General features: G+C 42.4%; 1 protein-coding gene across 2 annotated transcripts; it reads left to right on the forward strand.

Annotated features, from left to right (window-relative positions):
- The first annotated feature begins 1,924 nt into the window (after window positions 1-1,924).
- Window positions 1,925-19,892, forward strand: LOC137166458 (transmembrane 4 L6 family member 1-like). Of its 2 annotated transcripts, none has more exons than XM_067568195.1 (6): window positions 1,925-2,079; window positions 6,379-6,561; window positions 9,249-9,314; window positions 15,290-15,435; window positions 16,262-16,448; window positions 17,161-19,892. In XM_067568195.1, exons 2-6 carry the CDS (start codon window positions 6,391-6,393, stop codon window positions 17,179-17,181), a joined length of 591 nt encoding a protein of 196 aa, XP_067424296.1. In that variant the 5' UTR covers window positions 1,925-2,079; window positions 6,379-6,390; the 3' UTR covers window positions 17,182-19,892. The 2 variants fall into 2 exon arrangements, with proteins under 2 accessions (XP_067424296.1, XP_067424305.1); XM_067568204.1 differs by lacking the exon at window positions 1,925-2,079 and adding an exon at window positions 2,101-2,210.
- The last annotated feature ends 2,598 nt before the right edge of the window (window positions 19,893-22,490 follow it).

Below are 22,490 nucleotides of genomic sequence, written 5' to 3' on the forward strand. Positions count from 1 at the left end.
CAGCACTGAGTTGGTTTATAGTAAAAATAAAATAATTTTATTAGCAGTAGGACATAGGTTAAGTGATGCTAAGTAAAAGAAATAAAAGTAAAAATGAAACATACTTTCTAGTGACTAAAACTTAACCTAGCAAGGTACAGCTTTGTTCAAGATGTTTTTTCTCACCCATCTTCCTTCATTCCAGCCATGGTGGACTTTCTCGCAGTCTCTCCACAGAAGTACAAGGACTTCTCCACAGAACAAAGTGCTGGCTTCCCCTGGCTTCCTAGGTGAAAAATTTGTGCCTAAGCAGGATTCTTACCTATATTCAGTTCCCAAAGACTTCATCCCACCTTGATTAAAGGATCCATCTTTCTCAGCTTGCAAGAGCTCTGTCCCTTGTGTTTGTCTAGTGATGGATGCCAAATCGTTTCTGTCCTTGCTTATATTTTACAAAGTTCAGTGACCTTGTTTCAAGAGGCAGGATGACCTCAAGCTGTTCTTCCCTTCCTGTGGATTTCCCACCCCCATGCTAATTTCTATATAAATGTGGCTTCTGTTGTTTTTTTTTGTCACACCTTGCTTAATTTCACTGGAAACAAGCAGCTATCTGTCTTACCTTCAGTCTAGGTAAAACCTTTTTCTCCCTTTGTTTGGTCACAGAATGTAAAGCATAATGTCAATGAGTATCCACAATTCCTGGTCTAGTGTTAATACATACAATTCACAATGTGTGTCATAGGCTTTCATAAAATACCTCACTAGTTATATTTTTATAATACAGTAATATTGTAAACAAGCAGTTGAGTCAATTGCTTATCACTTTAGTGATGATTCCAACATATATCCATAACTCTTAATACCCGCCACCTCCATACATCATGCAAGAAAATTAATGATCAGTGAGTTGTTATTTTTCCAATGACACATTACATGAAACCTTTTAGATACAGATTATAACTATAATGAGTTGAGGTACACTGAGTTGGTCAGGCCAGCGGAAACTCATTACCTGATACCAACAAGTCTCTTGTTCTTTGACGCTGGGATGCTCTTATGGTCACACCCTCCCTTCACACAAATGAACCACCTCCCACTCATCTTATACACTGCCACCACATGCACACAACCCAACTATTAATCCTCTGCAGTACCTGCCTGCTTTCCGCAAGTTGCAGTTCCCCACTCCCCCATCCTACAAACCCCTATTCTCTCACCTAGCCCAGTGCTCCAACCCCCTCACCTACATTTGAGGTCCTATCTACTGCTTCTCCTCCTTCTCTTCCCCTCAGCCCTCGGCTGGTCTTTAACCAATCTGAAGAGTCACAGTTTTGAGGACAGAGTCGGAGCCAGTGGTACCCATGAACACTTTGCAGTGAGAAGCCAAATTCCTTCCAGTCCCTGCTCAGCAGTGGATCTTGCAGAAGAAGTGTAGGAAGAAGCTGCTGCCTTTTGTGTTTTCCTTTCACATGCAGGAAGCAATAGCAGTTTATTGGACCCAGAGGTGATGAGACCAAACCCCATGTATCCATTGACTATGGAACCAACTCTACACTATGGACAAAGGCTGGGTGAGAATTTGACCCCTCGCAAAACTGCTCTGCGAAAAACAAGAAGACTTTGCTCTAAGAGTGTCCCACTGTATTTTGCCATCATCTCATAGTTTTATTACGTTCTCTTGGCTTACTGCATTCAAATTAATTTTGTGCATTAAATTTGTATCTTTTCTTGGCCTTCCTAATTTGTGACATCGCACACAACTTAAAAGGCTGTGGCAGGAAAAAGGACTGCACCGAATTACAGCAAATCAATGTGACCTAGGGGGGCATTGACCAGTGGAACAGTGCCTTTAAAAAATCAATACTGCAGGGTGACATGCAGCCTGCGCATTGGCCAACCAGGGATAGTTTTGGGTATTTCCTCATTCTTTGAGGAGAAACTCTTGTTTGTTTAATGGAATCTATCACTTCAGAACATTTCTGTACCTCTCCAAGGCTGGTACAGGGAGAGGGGAAATCTAAAACTTGAAGTCAGCTGAAAAATCATTTTGCTGTTTGGTGAGCTGAAGCATTGGTAGCCATTTTAATCCTGTATAGCCAGGTAAGCAGAGATATTTTCTTACTTCCTTCAGCTTTACACAAGTTAATGTTTTGAGAGCCCTAATGAAAAAGGAGAAGGCTACTGCAGCAGCCTGATTTAAGACAGACAGAGTCTTGCTCCTTGAAGTTGAAGTGAGTGGATTTGATTCTTCTTTGTAAGATTGGCAAGATGTTCAAGTCTCTCTTGCATGTCTTCTCTTTTGTAACTTCCTCAGATTCTGCCCTGCTGTGGCCAGGTGCAAGCTGCATTGACTTCAGTGGGAGATGCACTCACTGAACTTGGCTGTCAGTGCTTAGGTCGATTCTCCTAGCAGTCTCAAGTGATATTCAGACATTTCAAATCATTTTACCCCACTGAAGTTGATTGAGCTATGATGATTTACATCAGCCAGTGATCTGGCCTTACGGGTATATCCAAAAGCTGCACAAGGGGAATATGGAACTTTCCTACCTGATTTGACTTTTACAGAAATGTGGTTAAGCTGTATGAACTTATTTTGAGAAAATGGTAGTGAAAACAGACAAGGGTTGGCATGCACAGGAAGAGAGCAAAGGATAAAATGCAAAGTAAATACAGATGGGCAAAAGTTAATGTTTTTTAAAAAGAAAATACACAAGGCTGACAAAGAAAAAAATGACAAAGGAAAAATATCTACATCCATTTCCCATTCCTCTTCGTCCTTCCTTTGTGTGTTGTCTATCTACTTAGATTTTTTTTCTCTTTGAGCCAGGAGTGCTCTTCGTAAATGACTGTAAAATGCCTTGCCCAATTTTGGGCACTGTCTAACTAGTAAGTAATGATAGTGAGAGACAAGAATTACCTAGGTTAAACATATCTTTCTTAAAGTGTTTAGTTACAGATAACTTGTTTTGAAGCTGAATTACTGTAGGTAATGCTCAGAAGGTAAGGTATATATAAATGCTAACTTTTGTTGTTAAATTTGTAGCAGTGGAGATCAACGAAAATTACACTCTGTAGAAATGTAGACTGAGAAAAAGACTGGCAATCTCTACTATGTGATGGCAATACCCTGCATCTCATGGAATCCATTCATACACTACTCTGTCACTCCTCACTGGTCCTTTCTTTTCTCTTAACTCTTTTCTTTTCTGCCAAAAATTCCAGCTTCAGCCATCAACTTGTCTGCTCCTCCCTTAAATATCTTTCTGCTTTCTTCCACACTGCCCCGTATACATGGGACCCTCCCTGAATTGACATATAAAGCTACTACCCACTCCTCCTTTAAATCCCTTCTCAAGACCCACTTCTGCCACATTATCAGTGAAAAATCAGCCAATGCATAATGGCTAAACTGAGGGACATTTCAGGCATGCAGTTGTGGGGCAAATGGGTAATTTTGATATTGCGTTTTTTTGTTATTCCAAAAATATTTGCACATTATATATAAAAATATATATCTGTGTACAAAAATTGTACATAATTTGATCATTTCCCCCTCCTCTATACTTTATAAATCACTCCTCTTCTTAGATTATAAACTTCTTGAAGACAGAGATCTACCTCCCTGTATCTACCTCTATTTTTATACAGTATTTAGCACAATGGGGCCTTGATGCTTCCAGTAATTAGGGTAATATGAATATTTATTAATAATAGTAGTTACGATAATCATTGTGTATTTCTACTAGAGGTTAATAGCACAATGCAAAAAATCAAAAACACAATCTCAAACTTCAAACCTGTCATGGAGAACTATTTGTAGATCACGTTCCAGTATCAATCAGAGTTCCCTCCCTGGGGTGTTGGTGACATCAATGAGTTTAGTATTAAACCTCTAATCTGTCTGTGCTCATCACTTAATATTTTAGCAGCAGCCTGTAAAAACTGTGGATTTGTATATAGTATACTAACCCTGATAAGGACATGTTGTCCAAAGATTTCATTCTGATTGTACCAGCTGATGAAGAAGCATATCACACTGAAATGCAATCAATCTATCTTCTGTACAGTACTAAAGTGGGTCATATAGTAGTCCTCTCACAACAGAGGAGATAGTATAAAGACATTTCTGTGAAGGAAACATCATGGAATTTCCCTTTCCCTTCCCTTAGTCTCTTTCCATGGGGTTTCATCTTGAGAGGATGCTATCTGGCCTGGGATATGGAGCCTTTCATTGCTAGGTCAGTGGTATGAATCCAACCCAAATTCTCAGTGACCAAAAGTTCCTTTCAGTATCCTATGTGAAAAGGACTGGAACTATGAGTTCACATCCTAGTGGACAGATTTCAATGCCATGAACCCCTGAATCGCCATTGGTATTATCTTGTAGTGTTGTTATAGCTGTGTTATTCCCAGGATATTAGAGAGACAAGGTGAGTGAGGCAGTGGCGTACCCAGGGGGGAACGGATGGCCATGCCTCCAGGCACCAGCCTCCTGTCTTCTGGCCCCCTCTGCCCCTGTGCTGGGTGCAAGGAGGGAGCCACGGGGATCCAAGCCATGCAGGGTACAGGCAGCCAAAGGCGGGGATCCAGAGCATAGCCCATCACGGCCCCCCCCACTGTCACTGGGCGGCTCCCTCATACTTACATTTTCACACCCTCCTGTCAGCAGCAGTAGCAGCGGTAGCACCCGTACCCCACAGGGGAAGAGGGGGGTCTGCAGGCCAGTTTCCCACTCTCCTGCTACCTGACGCATCCACTGCCCCCACAGCAGCGGGGAGAGTGGGAGAGAGCGGGAAACAGGCCCACAGACACGCCCCCGCAGGGCACTGCTGCCACTGACGGGGGGGGGAGGGGTGTGCAAATGTAAGTATTGGCCCCCAGGCGCCGGATACCCAGTGTTTGCCACTGGAGTGAAGTAAATATCTTTTATTCATCCAACTTCTGTTGGTGAAAGAGACAAGTTTTGCAGCTCACACAGAGCTCTTTTCAGGTATGGGAAAGGTACTCAGCTAAACACAAGGTGGAACAGATTGTTTAGCAAAAGTCGTTAACACATATTCTAAGAGACCATTCAAGGTGAAGTGGCCTATAAACACCTCTACCTAACAGGTCAAAAGGGGGAGTTATTGGGTTATAGACTGTTGTAATCCAGAGTCTTTATTAAAACCTGATTTGCCTTTTGAAGGAGTTGTGTGGGATTCCTTTGATGTCGAGGACCAAGAGGTCAGATATGCAGTGATCATTTTGTGAAGTGTTCACCTATGAGTGACATGGGCTTTTTGTCCTTTATTGTTGTTATTGGGGCATTGTAGTGATTTGGATGAGGTACGTCACATATTGTGAGAGGCATGAGTAGGAGCCCTGGATCTTGAAGGCTGTGTTGTGTGGGGTGTTGATCATCGTAGCAGTAGAGATGGGTCTTCAGGTTTTGCATCTGGCAGGGTCTGGTGCTACTTTGAGTTGGTGTGTCTGATCTGTGGGGAGCTTTCTGAATGTAAACAAAGCCTTAGAGGGAGTCCTTCGAGGATTAGCAGTGTGCGGGAGCTTTACTGGTGTCGTTGTTGCCAAATGTGTGCTGTGGAAAATTAGTGGCCTCCAATATCTTAACTATAGAATAAAGATTCGCTATTGAGTATGAAATTCCAGGCATATTTTTAGTATTGAGTGGGATATATTAGAGGACAAGCCCGACAAACAGAAAATATTGGGCTGCCACTTTCCAGAATACAACGGTCTTTGCATTTTTGTGAAGATGAGATAACATCGCACTATAAGCTAATGAGTGTCTCAGGCAAATATCTGCTCTCCACAAACACCCACAGAAGTAAACGTACCTCCACATTGGTTTGCCTTTAAATAAATTTAGCGTTCATACAGGAACCAAACGGACAGTCCTGAAAACTGAAGGGCTCTTCTAGAACAAGCACAGAACAGGCAACAGCAAAGCAACCTTCTCCAAACCAAGCAATCTATGTACCTAACTAATTATAAGAGGATGCCTCAATCTCCATGCCTATTCACTGTCAGCAAGGTGCTTGTTCGTCCCAGTCACAGTGGTGATCTAAATGATGTAGACAGCTGTTCAGTAGGAAGGAACTTAAATGAAACCACCAATTCATTTTACATAGGACACAGCCATTTCATATAGGACACTGAGCAACCAATATTGGCTTACTACTAACCTGGACCAGTTTTGGCCTGAGGATCTGGAAGTGAAAAGCTCTATATAGTAGTGCCTTTCTTAAATCAGTGATTAATTAAAAATCTCTTGTTTCATAATGAATGTGACATATTTTAAAGTTCTCTCCAAGAAAGAAAGAAAACTGTCACCTTGTGATGTCTCATTTTTTAAACTGTACCATAACCCATATTTTCCCCTCTCATTTCTTTCCCCAGTGGTGAGCAACAATGTGCACTGGAAAGTGTTCAAAGTGCATTGGGGTCATGTTGTTCCCATTAGCTGTATGTGCTATAATCTCCAATATTCTCCTGTACTTCCCCAATGGAAATGTTATAGAGACCCAGAAGATAACTGATTTAGTCTGGTTTTTCCATGGCATTCTTGGAGCTGGGATACTGGTAAGCAAGAAGTTTTGTCATTATTGTTGTGGTTTTAATTATTTCAACTTTTGAAGGTTTATGAATGCCTCTGTCAATTCCAAATAAAAATCCATGAGGTTGTCTTTACATTTGTAGATGACCCAACTTATCTGTGGGAAAAAGTTTAAAATTGTATGAAGTCTAAAACTGAGAAGGCATATTCAAGAGGGTTAAGGGGAAAGCACCTTTATAAAGAAACATAACTTCTTTATGAAAATCCTGGCATAGAAAGAACTTAGAGATTCCAAATATTAGAGGAAACAAAAATGTTATCTTTTCGTTAATTGTGTAGAACACACACACACACATTTCTTTGCTGTTCACATTGAGGCTCACTGTGTAAATTCAGTTTCGGGTTATAAGTTCTCACATTGATTGAGTTGTGCTGTCTTGTTGCGCCTTTCATTGGTTTTATTCTCACCTTTCATGAGGCACTGAAGCTTGTTTGGTCTTCTACTTATTGGAGCTGTTGTCACAATCAAGTAGCGCAGCATTGCTCCTCTGTTTTGTGAGCACTGCTTGAATTCCAAATAGCTGTTAGGAAAATGGTTGAACCTTTTTTTGTTGTTGTTCAATTTTGTTTTAACACCAGGATGGTGTGCATCAAAAATGGACACAGAGAGGAGAAGAAGAGTTTGCATTGATCTCCAAAACACTGTCAACAGCACTATGAATAGTTATTGATCAGCAAAACAGTGCTGTTAAGTGTATGTATTTTCCATGAAATTATGTGATAGCCTGAGAAAGAGATGTGAAAACAGACAGAGTGGGGGAAGGTACTATGCCCATTTGAAAGCAAGGGAACTGAAACACGAAGAAATTAAACAACTTGTTCAAGGTCACACAGAACGTCAGTCTAATACTGGGAACTGAATCCAGGTTCCTGTGTACCAAGCCAGGGACCAAACCACAGAACATTCTTCCCATTTAGTAGCCAGCTTTGGCTCATTTCAACCTTGTTCTCTTCTTGTCCTCCCTGGCTGCTTTTTAAAAGATATGCCTTTATAAAACCAGAAAAAAGAACTTTATTTTGCTTAAAGTGCCTCAATTTACTTATTTTGCAAATTCCGAAATTTTTAAGAACATGAGAATGGCCATACTGGTTCAGACCAATGGTCCATCTAGCCCAGTATCCTGTCTGCCGACAGTGACCAAAGCCAGGTGCTTCAGAGGGAATGAAAAGAACAGATAACCATCAAGTGATCCAAGAAAGGAGGAATGACTCATTTTGTCACTAGTACTCGATGCTGCAAACTCATCATGAGTCAATCTGTGTGTAGAATGGCACAACTGTGAAATGACTGCCAGAGCCACACCTGACACACAGACCCCATCTCGCTGACACCAGCGTCCTAGCAAATTTTCATTCTAAATTCAAAAGGCAGAAAGTTACAGACGCTCAAAAAAGAGACGCAACAAACAAGCCACGCGCTCGAAGCCAAACAAATTAACTTGCTGCAAGCATAGATAAAATAGCCCACTCACAGACTGGATAGCAGATTTTAAAGGAAAACAAGGGAGGTGTGGGAAGCAGACCTGTTGATTCAGTAGGTGGCATTCTTGCCTCTCAATCAATACTCCAAAATGTCTGAGCAGGGCACTGGAGGACACGGTGTTCCTGGGTTGCATTGTATGATCACTAAAAACACACTGCACTTTTTGCAACAGGAGGATTTTTTTATCCCAATCTCCTAGCCAAATTACAATAGAGGTGTCAGCATTCTGCTTACATAAATTCCCCACTGACATTATATTCTTCACTTTCTGCCCTATACACTTGTGTAGTGTTGCTATGTGCTGTTCAAGAGACACCATGAGGTTGAAATCTAGTCAGTTAAAAAAAAAAGTTAATAACAGTTTCAGGTACTAGACCTGCCCCCAGTGCTTCCTCCCTTCCATCCCCTGGTTTGACAGTCACAGTTTCCTATTTTGTTAAATGCTTTTCTCTACCATGTTGCTGCGTGAAAGATCTACACAAACAACAGTGGACTCAGCTGTTATGAACATAAAGGGGGGTTCTTTATTCTGGTTACTGGACACAGATAGACCTTGTAGTTCTTTCTGGCTCTCTAACTGTAAACTCACTAAACACAACCAGCATTGTCTAGGGAGACCCTGTGTGGTGTGATAGGGCGTCCTGCCATGGCACAGTCATGGACGGGACTGCTAGCTACATTCTATCAACTTGACTCCAGCTAATAATTACCATGGATCAAACTGAGCTGAACTCAGAGAGTGTTGACTTAATTATGTTGTTTGCAGCTGCTTGCAGTCTAACACAAAGGGCCAAAATCAGGGATGATGGGTATGATGGTGCAATTTAAATCCCCTCATTCTAATTTAGGACCAGATTCTCAACCAGTGTAAACTGACGTAGCGCCACTGAAGTCAATGGAGCTACGTTGATTTACACTAGTTGTGAATTTGTCCTTTAGTCCCCTTAACACTGCACCGAACTTCCTTATAGTCAGTAGAAATACCATAAAGCTACCTAAAGTCATTCTTCCAATGTGCAAGAGAGTCTCAGTGTAATTCACACAGTGAAGAACCTGAAGAAGCTAAAGTAACCTCATCCTATGACCCCACGTAATTCACATTTTGTTGTCAAACTAAAGCTGAGTACATGGAGACCTCACCTATTAATTCAATCTGTGCTTAATTTACAGGTTATTTTGCCAGCATTTATGATGCTGGGGGCAGGTGGAGCTGGATGTTGCGCTAACAGATGTGGGGTAAGAAACCATTTATGTACTGAAAAGAGCAATCACTATGCTCCGCGAACAACAGCTCGTCAATGGGAGCTGAGCAGATGGAAAGGTAGAACAACAAAGCACACAGTCACTAACAGTTGAGTCCCCCTGCCCCCAATACAGAAATAGGCCTTGACCTGCAGAATCACTGTTCTTGGCCTATGATGATTTACTGACCCCATCACAGGAGCAGCCTTGTCTACCAAGCAAGAATGTTAATATATTGCAGCTGTTTATATAAACTAATTCATATTCCAAGGAGAGATTTGGGGCATTTAGCCACCATACGGAGTAGAGAGTGGAGCAGGACAAAGCAACACTATCTCACTTCAGGTGGAGCAAATCACTGCTCCAATTTCCTGGTGCGCAGGGGGAGTTGGCAAACTAGACCATCCTCTAGCAGGGCACAGCCTAGCCCCTTTCTCGTGGCTGTTCATGTGAGGACAGTGCCATGGTCCTACCTCTTCTTCACCCCTCTGGTGATGTGTTTTCCCATGGGTGTGTGGAGGGAGAAGTCTCTGTGCTCTCCTAAGTGCGAGGACCAGAGCTGTCCCTGACCCTTGTACAGAGCAGATGTGATAGCTGCCATCTTGGCCAACACACCAGGGAGCGAACAGGACACCTATGTCTCGAGGTGAAAGTCTGAGCTATTACAGCTTGAGCTAAAAAAGCGAAGTCTTTCTAGCTGGAGCTGTAACAGACCCACATCACTGAGGGGGACCTATAACACATATTCTCCATCAGGAGACACACACAGAAGAGATAGGAAGGCTCTCTTTGCTCTCTCAGACCCACCCACAGGCCAGGGAGAATTTGACCCTCAATAATTATGCACATTACAGAGCAAACAAACCGTGCAGGTATCTCAGTTGATCTCCGTGCCCTGTACGTTAATTGTGGTTTCTGACGTACTGCAGTAGTCATTAGTAAGGATAAATTGACTTAGAAATGTTTTTCTAGTCCAGCTTCTTGCTAGCAGTGGCCTCTAACTAGACATACTGAACAGTAAAGTATTTTTCATCAGTCCCTTTCAGTTTATATTTAGTAAGAATCATAATGAGATCTTTATACATCGTTAAGGCACTTTACTAAATTTAACGAATGTAATCAGATTTTAAATAATTGTCTTTGAGCTGACAAAGCTTTGGATGGACATGGCAACACTTCACAGCACAAGGCATGGCCAGGTGCTCAGTTGCTTTGCAGTACATGCTAAATCACGGCAGGTGAAGTAAACTAAATGGGGTTCAGGTCCACTGGTGAATCCCCGACAAAGTCACCCTTCCAGCCTAGTCATTCACCCTTCACTCAGGCAGAATTTCAGACTGTTCTCCCAGCACAACACAGTCCAGGCAGACATGCCTTCCTAGCCCCCTGGGATGTATTCTGGGTTTGTTCCCACTCCTGAGTCCTTGATTTCTCTGCCAACTAAGACAATAACAGTCATCTGGCTGGCACCACTCAGCTGCATGCTGTCCTTCCACTTGCCGCTCTGCTGCTGACTCACTACTGCATCCAAACCAACCCTGACTGTGAGCTCAGATCCAAAAAGTCCTGCCTTAACCTTCCCTACCCTACTCTGATAGCTGGTGCATAGACACTTGAGCTTTACTGTTAATAACATTTATTATTTATATTGCAGTACGGCCCAAGGCCCCAATGTGGGATCAGGGCTCCATTGTGCTAGGCACTGTAAATGCAGCTAGAATGAAAAGACAGTCCCTATCCCACAGAGCTTACAAGCTAAATACAAGACAAGAGCAACAGATGATTATAACAAACAGTTGAAGAGGTGATTTAATCACAGTCTATAAGTACCTACATGGAGAAGAGATTGCTGATGGTAAACAGCTCTTAAATCTAGCAGAAAAAAGGCATGACAAGATCCAGTGGCTGAACATTGAAGCTACACAAATTCAGGTTAGAAATAAGGCACAGATTTATCAGAAAAGATAACTAACATTTGGAACAGCTCATCTAGGGACGTGTTAGATTCTCCATCACTCGCAGTCTAAGTCAAGACTGGATGTAATTCTACAAGATATTTTACAGTTTAAGCAGACGCTATGGCTTGATGCAGAAATTAGATGGGGAGAAGCACAAAGGAACAAAGGGATGTTATTACTAGTAAAATAAGCAACAGTCTCAGTACACCAACTGCTTAGCCACTGTTGAGTGATTTATAAGCATTGCAGCAGAGATGGGAATCTGCTATGGAACCCCAGACAATTTAAGACATCAAGGGATAAACATCAGGGAAGGAGAAGAACTATTTTGGCTAAAGGACAGTGCTAGCACTAGAACAAATGGGTATAAATTTACCGTGAATAAATGTAGATTGGAAATTAGAAGCAGGTTTCTAACCATCAGTGGAATGAGGCTCTGGAAAAGCTTCCCAGTAGCAATAGTGGGGGCAAACAACCCAGCTAGTTTTAAAATGGAACTTGATAAATTTATGATAGAGATTATGTGATAAGGTTGCCTGAAAAAGCAGGAGACTGGACTCCATGACTAAAAAAGGTCCCTTCAGGTATGAATCTGTAAACTTGGAGGTTGTACCCTGTGACTGGAGAATTGCTAATATAGTACGTATTTTTAAGAAAGGGGGAAAAAGTGATCTGGGAAATTACAGGCCCTTTAGTTTGTCATCAGCTGTATGCAAGGTCTTGGAACAAATTTTGAAAGAGAAAGTAGTTAAGGACATAGATTAACAGTAATTGGGATAAAATACATGGTTTTACAAAAGGTAGATTGTGCAAGACCAACCTGATCTCTTTCTTTGAGAAGATAACTGATTTTTTAGACAAAGGAAATGCAGTAGATCTAATCTACCTGGATTTCAGTAAGGCATGTTATATAGTGTTACATGGGAAATTATTAGTTAAATTGGAGAAGATGGGGATTAATATGAGAATTGAAAGATGGATAAAGAACCGGTTTAAGGGGAGGCTACAATGGGTCATACTGAAAGGTGAACTGTCAGGCTGCAGGGAGGTTACTAGTGAAGTTCCTCAAGGATCAGTCTTGGGACCAATCTTAATTAACATTTTCATTCATGACCAGTGGTGTACCGTGGGTCTCCGGCACCCAGAGGCCAATACTTTCATTTGTGCCACCCACCCCTTCAGCGGCAGCAGCAACAGCCCCACTGTGGGGGCAGCGGATGTAGTGGGGAGCAGGGGAGAGTGGGAAACAGACCCACAGACCCTCCCCCTCCGCCGCCAACAAGGGTGGCGCAAATGTAAGTACGAAGGGGCTGCCCGGCGGTGGGGGGGCGGGGCGTGATGGGCTCTGTCCTGAATCCCTGCATTTGACTGCCTGGCCCCTGCATAGCTGGGATCACATGGCTCCCCCCTTGCGCCCAGCACGGGGGCAGTGGGAGCCCTCCCTGCAGTGGGAGCCTTCAGCCGCTGGCAGGCCTGAGCTGGGGTTGGTGCGGCCACCGGGGATTTTAAAGCCCAGCGGCCCCTGGCCACCTGTGACAGCAGGGGGCAGCTCCTCCAAGGAGGGCCTGGCCGGTGCCCCCCCCAGGCTGGTGCCCGGGGGCATGGCCCTCCCCCCTCCCCCCCCAGTACACTACTGTTCATGACCTTCACACAAAAAGTGGAAGTGTGCTAATAAAATTTGCAGATGACACAAAGTTGGGAGGTATTGCCAATATGGAGAAGGACCAGAATATCATACCAGAAGGTCTGGAGGACCTTGAAAACGGGAGTAATAGAAATAGGATGATATTTAATAGTGCAAAGTGCTAAGTCATGAATTTAGGGGCTAACAATGAGAATTTTTGCTATAATCTGGGCACATATCAGTTGGAAGTAACAGAGGAAGAGAAAGACCTGGGTGTACTGGCTGATCACTGGATGACTATGAGCCACCAATTTGATGTGGCTGTGAAAAAGGCTAATGTAATCCTAGGATGCCTCAGGCAAAGTATTTCCAATAGAGAAATGGAAGTGTTATTTTCAGAGGGAAGTGTTATTGCCATTATACAAGGCACTGGTGAGACCTCATCTTGAACACTATGAGCAATTTTGGTCTTCCATGTTTAAGAAAGATAAATTCAAACTGGAACAGGTGCAAAAAAGGGCTACTAGGATGATCCAAGGAATGGAAAACGTTCCTTACAAGAAGAGATTCAAGGAGCTTGACTTCTTTGGCCTAAGAAAACGAAGGCTGAGGGAAGATATAAATACATCAGAGGGATAAATACCCGGGAGGGAGAGGAATTTTTTTAATTAAGTGCTAATGTTAACACAAGAACAAATGCATAAAAAATGGCCATCAACAAGTTTAGGCTTGAAATTAGATGAAGGTTTCTAACCATCAGAGGAATGAAGTTCTGGAACAGCCTTCCAAGCTGGGATTTCCCTACACCCCTCCTGGACTCCCCCCACCTCTAGTGGTCACTAATTAGTGGTTGCTAATTTAGTCATTTTCCAACTAGATCTAGTTGTTTTAAATTTTTTCTAATTGGAAAAAAATTTCATTTAGTTGTTGGTTGGAAATTAGAATTGAAATTGAAACATTAAAACACAGCATATATACATGATAAAATATTTGGACCCAAAAAAGCATAATAGGTTTGAAAAGTATGAACAAAGACTAGTTGTGTTTGTTATGACAATGTCGGCACATTCGTTTTGGCGATGTTGGCTGACCTAATCATTTCAAATTATGATTTATAAGCAACAATAAATCATCATAAATTCAAATGCTGATGTTTATTGGTGTTTTGTGATGTTTAAAATGTGGGACCAAGAGTTAGCGCCAAATCACCTTGCCAATGAAAATGCATGAAAACATACAGCCAACTCAGTCTCACCCCTCGGCCCTCACCACCCTGTAAATTCGAACACCCCTCTAATTTCAATTTTTTGGGGAAAACACTGCTTCCAGGGGGAAGAGTGGGGATGGAAGATCTAACTAGTTTCAAGGTTGAGCGTGATAAGTTCATGGAGGGGATGGTATGATGAGACTGCCTACGATGGCATGTGGCCCATCTGAGACTGCTAGCAGCAAAAATCCTCAATGATCAGAGATGGGGCACTTGACGGGGAGGGCCCTGAGTTATTTCAGAGAATTCTTTCCCAGGCGTCCGGATGTTGGGTCTTGCTGACATGCTCAGGGTTCAACTGATCACCATGTTTGGGATCAGGATGGAATTTTCCTGGGAGGGTTTTCGCTTTCCTCTGCAGACGGGGGTATGGGTCACTTGCTGATTTAAACTGGAGTAAATGGTGGATTCTCTGTAACTTGAACTCTTTAAATCATGATTTGAGGACTTCAGTAACTCAGCCAGAGGTTAGGGGTCTATTACATGGGGGTCTGGGTGAGGTTCTGTGGCCTGTGATGTGCAGGAGGTGAGGCTAGATGATCACAATGGTGCTTTCTCACTTTAAAGTCAAGGGAGCGAGCCTCCCAGCCCAGGTAGACAGTCTTGCACTCGCTCCGCTTGAGCTAGCATGCTAAAAACAATAGCTTGGCCATGGGACCATGGGTGGCAGCTGAGCCCAGCCACCTGAGTCCAAGCCCACCTGGCCCCCGGTCTGAGTTTGGTGGCTGGCCTGAGCCCCTGCCCACGCTGTAATGTCCACACTGTTATTCGAGCTAGTGCAAGTCTGTGGACGTGGGCTGGGAGGCATGCTCTCGGTTGCAGTGTAGACATACCATCCAGTCCTAGGTTCTTAAAGCTCTGGGTTTCATCCATCCCTGCAGGGATGTGGGGTGCATTTTGCACCTTTCTTCATCCCCGTGGATAGCAGCACCAGATCTGGAAAGATTCAACAACTTTAAATTCCTTCAGCAATGAACCAGGCCCAGTATTATGGTTGTTATTATTTATTGCCTAGTGTGCAAAATAGATACAGATGGATTCCCTTTCCATTCACAGTCTGAGGGGTCCATAACACTCTGTGTATCCACACAGATGATGTTCAGAGCCTTCTCCCTTTCAGATGCTGCTCTCCGTGCTGCTGGCCGTGTTGGGAGTTGCAGGAGGGGTGTACTGTGTGGTCATCTCATCTTTGGGATTGATTAGTGGGCCTCTTTGTGACACTGGTGATGGAGAATATATCTATCCTTTCAGGAATGATACGCTGATGTGAGTATGACGTACTGACTCTTTCCAGTTGCAAGGGCCAAATTTTGCACCCTTCTAAAGGCAAATCCAGATTTTTCTGAAATTAATTGATATTCTGCTCTATCAAATCCTGAGTCTGTATTATTCTGAGTGAGCAGGCCCCAGCCATTGTCACTTGATCCAAGTTCTCTGGCTCTTCCTCCAGGAAACTGCCTACTTTAGTTCTGGAGGACACAGGTACTTTGTTTCTGATGCACTATTGAACAGACTATGTGAAGGCTATGCAATATTTTCACAGGACTGTATGCGATTTGAGCCATGTTTCCTATTAAAGTCAAAGGGCTAAAACTTTACACAACTGGATGAAAATGTACCAGATTTAGCCCTCTCCCACACCCCTCTGAAAAGAAATGCAAATCCTTGGCTTTTAGCAAGTGAACCCTGACAACATCTTGCAAAATGGCAGTGGACTGAAGAATTCTGATGAAACTGGGGGAGATATTGCAACAGATCATGGGCACATTTTTGATATTTTGTGGATTTTTGCATTTTGCCATTAAAATTGTCATGAAACAAAACACAGGATCTTATGCAGGCAGTCACATAATGCAAGCCTAATTCTCTATTGCCCTGCACCTTGTGTTGTCAATTACACCTTTGCAAAGTAGGTATAAAATGCTACCAGACCATTATTAGAGTTTTACACGCACTTTACACTTAGCAAATGACTTCAAAAGATACCAAAAAGGAGAGAATCAGGCCCAGCCTTTGAGGTACAACACTCAACAGATGAAGTCTTTTGACTCACACTTCATAATAAGTTGTCATTTATTTTTTCTACTTACAGAGACAATTATTTGTTTAATCAGACAACATGGAGCATTTGCAAAGAACCTGAAAACATTATTATTTGGAATGTTGTCTTGTTTTCTCTTCTCTTGGGGATTGGTACAATTGAAGCTGTTCTTTGCCTTATTCAAGTCATCAATGGACTTATTGGGTTCATATGTGGAACATGCATGAGGAAAAGAAAGGTGAGTATGTGATGCAAGGGAGTATGAAGTAAATATTATTTTTACCAGTATTTTTCAGACTCTATGATAATTTTAGCTCCTATTCAAACACTTTTGACAAAACCACAGTAAATTGTCCTGATAGTGTATAATGATATCACAAGTGTAAGCAAACGGTGCATATCTCAAGGACTTTTTAAATGGTTGGACAAGTAATAAAAAGTAAAGTCCCATTTGAAAAATATAAGACTATTTATTCCCAAATAAAGAGGGGACAATGGTTCTGATGCTGTGGTTATTTAGGAATACCTTTTCAAAAGTGACCAGTGACTTTGGGAACCTCAATTTGCAGGTACTGAATTTGAGATACATAAAAGAGTGTAATTTTCAGACAGTGCTTAGCACCCACCCTCTGAAAATCAAGTGTCTCAAGTTGGGCACTCAGTAATTGAGGCACCCAAAGTCATTAGTCACTTTTGAAAATTTAGGGATTAAAGCCCATCTATGGACATACAGGGCTCAGGGCCATGTTATCTATGGACTGTAATGAGGCAGAAATCTTTTCTTGTCTTCCAAGTCCATTCTGTTGTTATAAAAACATCTTTATATTTTGATTTCTCTCCACAAGGAGATTTTTTTACATTTATTTTAACTTAATAAGATTCATGTAGCAAGCCTGATATCCTTCTGGAACTTTAATTAACTTGATCTTCTTTCCTTCCTTGCCTTTCAGACAGATATTGCTGGAATATAAGTCACCTACAAAGAATGCCAGTGACAAGCACAGACCTGCGGGGATTCATGTATAATCATAGTGTGTTGTGCTTTATTTGTGCGGACAGGGGGCCCCTGAGATGTTCAGGAGTTTCAGAAAAACTCCAAAACATTTTATAAAGATATCTGGATGGGAGGGGGTGGATTATCTAGAACTTTTGAGGTTACAGATTCCTTTTTGTCTTCTCTAAGTTCCCACGCTAAGTCTCTGGTACTGGCAACATGACAATCTCTTTTCAAGAGTGCCTGGCATGTGCTAAACATTCAAACACAAACTTTCTCAAATTAAAATTCACTGCCTACCACTCAATTGCTGCTCTTTGTAGCAAGCATGTCACTTTGAAGCGCTGATTGTTGTGTTGGAATCTGGACTGAATCTAATAATTGCTAATATAAAGATTTGTCAGCTTTACTGAACTCATCTAGTTGGATGTCTAAATGACACTCGTTAAAACTCCCCAAACCCTGTCCTGGCCATGTGTAAAACTGAAATGGATTCTCTGGCAGTCCTCTGTCTAAGTAGGCAGTGGTGTTGTAGTTGTGTTGGGGCCAGGGTATGAGAGAGACAAGGTGGGTGAGGTAATAGCTTTTATTGGACCAACTTCTGTTGGTGAGAGAGACAAGCTTCCGAGTTTACACAGAGCTCTTCTTCAGGTTGTGCTCTACCTAGGTATTTATATCACTTTGGTACATAAGCACTAGTCTTCAGTTACTTTAAGCAGTGACTCTCAACCTTTCCAGACTATATCCCTTTCAGGAGTCTGATTTGTCTTGCATACCCCCAGTTTCAACTCACTGCTTACAAAATCAGACATAAAAATACAAAAGTATCACAGCACACTGTTACTGAAAAAATTCCTTATTTTCTCATTTTACCATATAATTATAAAATAAATCATTTGGCATATAAATATTGTACTTACATTTTAGTGTAGAGTGTAACTGTAGAGAGCAATATAAGCAAGTCGTATGAAATTTTAGTTTGTACTGACTTCGCTAGTGCTTTTTACGTAGCCTGTTGTAAAACGAGGCAAATATCTAGATGAGTTGCTGTACCGCCTGGAAGATCTCTGCGTATCCCCAGGGGTACATGTAACCCTGTGTGAGAACCACTGGTTTAAAGGTCTGGCTCAAAGGGTATTTTCAGGATCTGACAGAAGCCACGTTGCTTAAATAGTGGCAATTATTTGTAGCATTGTGGAGACCTTGTATAGAAGGCAGTTGTCCAATTTCTAACCTGCTTTACCCCCTGTGAAGCCAACCTCCACTCACACTTCTGTGTGTGCTATAGGAGGCTGTGGTAGTCTGTAAAGTGCCAATGCTCCACTAAAAATCAGCTAACTGTTAGCAAGGAAACCCAGGCTCTGTCAGCTAGAGCTGGGCAAATTATTCATTGTGAATACAATTTTTTTGCAAATTTACCTTTTTCTTCTGTTTGCAAATTGTTCCTGGGCTTACCCTGATTTCTATGGCATAAGTATTTGCCAAGTAGTTTAGGCAAACAAATTTCAGCCTATCGAATATTCATGAACGGTCTGCTACGACTGGTTGTGCTATTCCTTATCTGTATTATATGACTGGTCACTTAAGTCACATGGTATCATTGCCACTCCCTGTTGGATGACAGAAACTTTTTAAAACAGGGAAGAATAGATGATGGAAAAATTCCACACTTCAGATACAAATGTTCTGATGAATATACAAACACTGTGGTTACTAGAGGGGATGAAACCCAGGTCTTTTAGCTCCAAACACACAGGCTCTACCATTTTACCTGAAGAAGGAACTCCTTTAGCAGTGCGTATGCAGCAGGCTGTTATAATTGCTGGGGCCAGCTATTAGAGGGAGACACAATCACACACACCACAGCCCGTGCATTACACTCATATTTCTGAAACCTTCAGATGTCATTTAGTTAAAATTCATTCCCAGAAGCCACTCAAATATTCAAGAATGATTAATATTAGGACCTTTCAAATCACAGTGAACCAAATCCAACACTTTTATTTGCAAAAATATATGCCAACTACTTTGTGGCTTATTTGACCAGCTCTGCACCCAGCCCAGGAATAGTCTGTTAGAGCCAGGTAGCCAGACATAAAAGGGAAGATGGCAGCCTCTTGATTCAGAAAGTCAGAATCCACATGGCTGTTGAAGACAGTTTCTATGACTTCAGACAACTGTGAGTACGATGTTATTATTAAGAACTGGTGTAGCCAGAACATCAACCAAAACCCAAACAATTCCCTCAGGTAAGGAAAGGGTCAAGGAGGCAGCTAGGCAGATAAGTGATTACACAATCAGGTATTCAGAGTATAAGAAAGAGAGAGACTCCAGCAGACATGTGTCAGGGGTTCTGCTCCAGCTCCAGGGGTTCTGCTAACCCTAAACAAATCTAAAATATCCATCGCTATCAGCCCCCATAAACAGTCACTGAAAGTTTTGGTGACTGCCTCGATGCTCGAGTCAGCTCTGTTCGGGCCAGCACTCAGAGAAAGAAACTGACATGTCTGATGACTTGCATAAGTAAGAAAAGCCAAGTGTATATCTGTAATCTCTTTGTTACAAATTCTCCTGCCTAGGAGGTGTTTAATGTAATGTGTACGTGCTCCTGTAAATCACTATTTGTTTGTCTTATCCACTGTACAATCATTTGCTTTACGAATATCTGTAAATATTAAATATTATTATTCTAAAGGTATTTTCTAGTTTGATTTGTCTGATCCAAATGGGAACCTTGGCTGTGATCATCTCCAAAGGGAGGTAGGACAATGTGTAAGAACACAGTCCACTGTGGCTTGCATGTCTCTAGAGCTCATGCCTGTAACAGAGTAGCTTGCCCATTAAACGAAAGTGGGCTCAGCTCTCCTGTTCCAGTTCAGGTGCTCCCAGATGGGCCAAATAAGTGGGCAGGGCAGCACCTAGGGCCTATAGGAGGCCAGGTGAGAAACAGACCTAGAGAGGCTAAAGCAAAGGGAATGAACTTCACCAGCAGAAAGATTAAAGATGAATGTATTTATATCTTCATGAAGAACAGGTGCACGTAGTTAACAGGTTTAACATTTTGGGTGTACAGTTTGATAATAAACTTACTTGGAAGGGCCATATAGAAAGTATTACAAACAAAAGTAAAGGTAGGATTAAAAGTATTGCTGGGAGCAGATAAGAAAGTGCTGATGATGCTATAGAGAGCATTAATAAAATCAGTCATAGAATATGGGTGTCAAGTAGTTCTCCATCTGAATTGGAGCTTAAAAAGTCAGAATCAATTCAAGGTCAAGCACTATGAATTGCAGGTAGAGCATTTCTTAGGACATGTCTGTTTGTAATGTAGGTAACTAGTGGAGAAATGTTTATTAATTTAAAAATGAAACTGTCAGATCTGGCATTTTGGGCTGAAGTGAAGGGAAATAGTGCAGATAAGAAAACTAGGCAAATACACAAGGAAAATTGGGAATTAAGCAGACAACATGTAGTCCAACCCAACAAACACCCTCATGCTCCCAGGGTTAAAATGTGGGTAAAAGAGTTAAGTGAAAAGGAAAAACTAGAAGAGATTAAAATTTACGATACCAGGAAAATTGTCACTCTGATTGTGGATTTAGAATTACTTAATAAAATAAAGGGAAAGAAAGAGTCATCCTATAAGACAGACAAAGTTTATGAGTGGGAAATGGAGTCACCATTGATGAATATACACTGGTGGATCAAAAGATGGAAAAACTGGTAGAGTGGGAGCAGCCTTTTACATACCTGAGATGGGAATTAAGAAATTTAAAAATAATATCGAATTTGTAACCCTTATGACAGCTGAATTGGTGGGAATAATGTTAGCATATACTGCATACAGGATGTAAGGCCTATTGCAGCGGATATCATTTTGGATTCATTATCATTTATAGCGGCATTTCAGAAGAATATCTCCTAAAGCAGGAGGGTAAGAGAGTGTAGAGGCCTGAACGTACGACGAATCTAGCAAGTGGTGATAATAGACTTGGTAAGGTGAGTCTGCTTGACCATAAAGAAGAAGAAGATCTGGAAAGTCAGAGTCAGTCAGGAGTCAGTCAGGAGAAGGGCAGGAGATGAGAGCTGCCGGAGACAGAAGATGGTTCCTGGCTGAAGGCAGGAGAGCAGCAAGAAGGGTTTGCTGGCTGGCATTCCCACGCCAGAGAGCCAGGGCCAGGGAGCTGGAGCAGGCTGAAGGCAGGAGGAGCAGCAGAGGGAAATGCCTGCTGTCTCTAAGTCGGAGAGCCAGAGCCAAGGGCCAGAGAGGGCGGAGGGCAGGGGAGCAGCAGAGGGGCTTACCTGCTGACATCTCCTTGCTGGAGAGCTGGACCCAAAAGTACAGAGAGAGGGCCAGGGGGAAGAAGAGAATCTCCCCTAGCAAGAATGCTCCCAGCAGACAGGATGTGTGAGTTCCCACTGGGAAAAACAAGGTTGCACCCCCACAGAAAGGGATGGGGTGGCTGACCTGGCAGAGGGACAGAGATGTGGCAGAATACACCAGGATATGGTTAGAACAAAGTGGGTTTTAAGGACTATGTGCATTGGGGGTGATATGGACTGTGGCTGGGAACTTTTTTTATGGACTATCTCATAGACTTGAAGGGTGGAAGGGACCAGGGTGATCATCTAGTCTGACCTCCTGCGTATTGCAGGTCACAGAACCTCACCCACCCACTCCTATAATAGACCCACTTACCTCTGGGTGAGTTACTGAAGTCCTGAAATCAGGATTTAAAGATTTCAAGTTACAGAGAATTCACCATTTACACTAGTTTAAACCCGCAAGTGACCCATGCCCCATGCTGCAGAGGAAGGTGAAAAAAAACCCAGGGTCTCTGCCAATCTGACCTGGGAGAAATTCCTTCCTGACCCCAAATATGGCAATTAGTTAGACCCTGAGCATGTAGGCAAGATCCACCAGCCAGACACCTGAGAAAGAATTGTCTGCAGTAACTCAGCGACCGCTCCCTCTAGTATCCCATCACTAGCCATTGTAGATATTTGCTGCTAGCAGTCATACATTGGCTACATGCCATTGTAGGCAGTCTCATCATACCATCTCCTCCATAAATTTATCAAGCTCAGTCTTGAAGCCAGTTAGGTTTTTGGCCCCCACTGCTCACCTTGGAAGGCTGTTCCACAAAGCTTAACTTAAATAACTCCGCTCCCTCTCTGGTATCTATCCCTCTGATGAATGTATCTGTACTGTTCCGTTAATAAACAATGTTGATGAAGTTCAGCTCATGCTTGCATGGAGTTACTGGGGACCCAAGAGGGAAACTG

This window comes from Emydura macquarii, unplaced genomic scaffold (assembly GCF_026122565.2).
Source record: "Emydura macquarii macquarii isolate MOO-44397 ecotype Brisbane River unplaced genomic scaffold, CSIRO-AGI_Emac_v2 contig_318, whole genome shotgun sequence".
NCBI classification, from domain to species: Eukaryota; Metazoa; Chordata; order Testudines; family Chelidae; genus Emydura; species Emydura macquarii.

Bases quoted from the DNA above. Each gene is read 5' to 3' on its own strand.
- LOC137166458 (XM_067568195.1), top strand. From the start codon at position 6,391: ATGTGCACTGGAAAGTGTTCAAAGTGCATTGGGGTCATGTTGTTCCCA. The intron at 15,436-16,261 runs GTGAGTATGACG...TTCTACTTACAG, and splicing joins TTCAGGAATGATACGCTGAT to AGACAATTATTTGTTTAATC. The intron at 16,449-17,160 runs GTGAGTATGTGA...CTTGCCTTTCAG, and splicing joins CATGCATGAGGAAAAGAAAG to ACAGATATTGCTGGAATATA.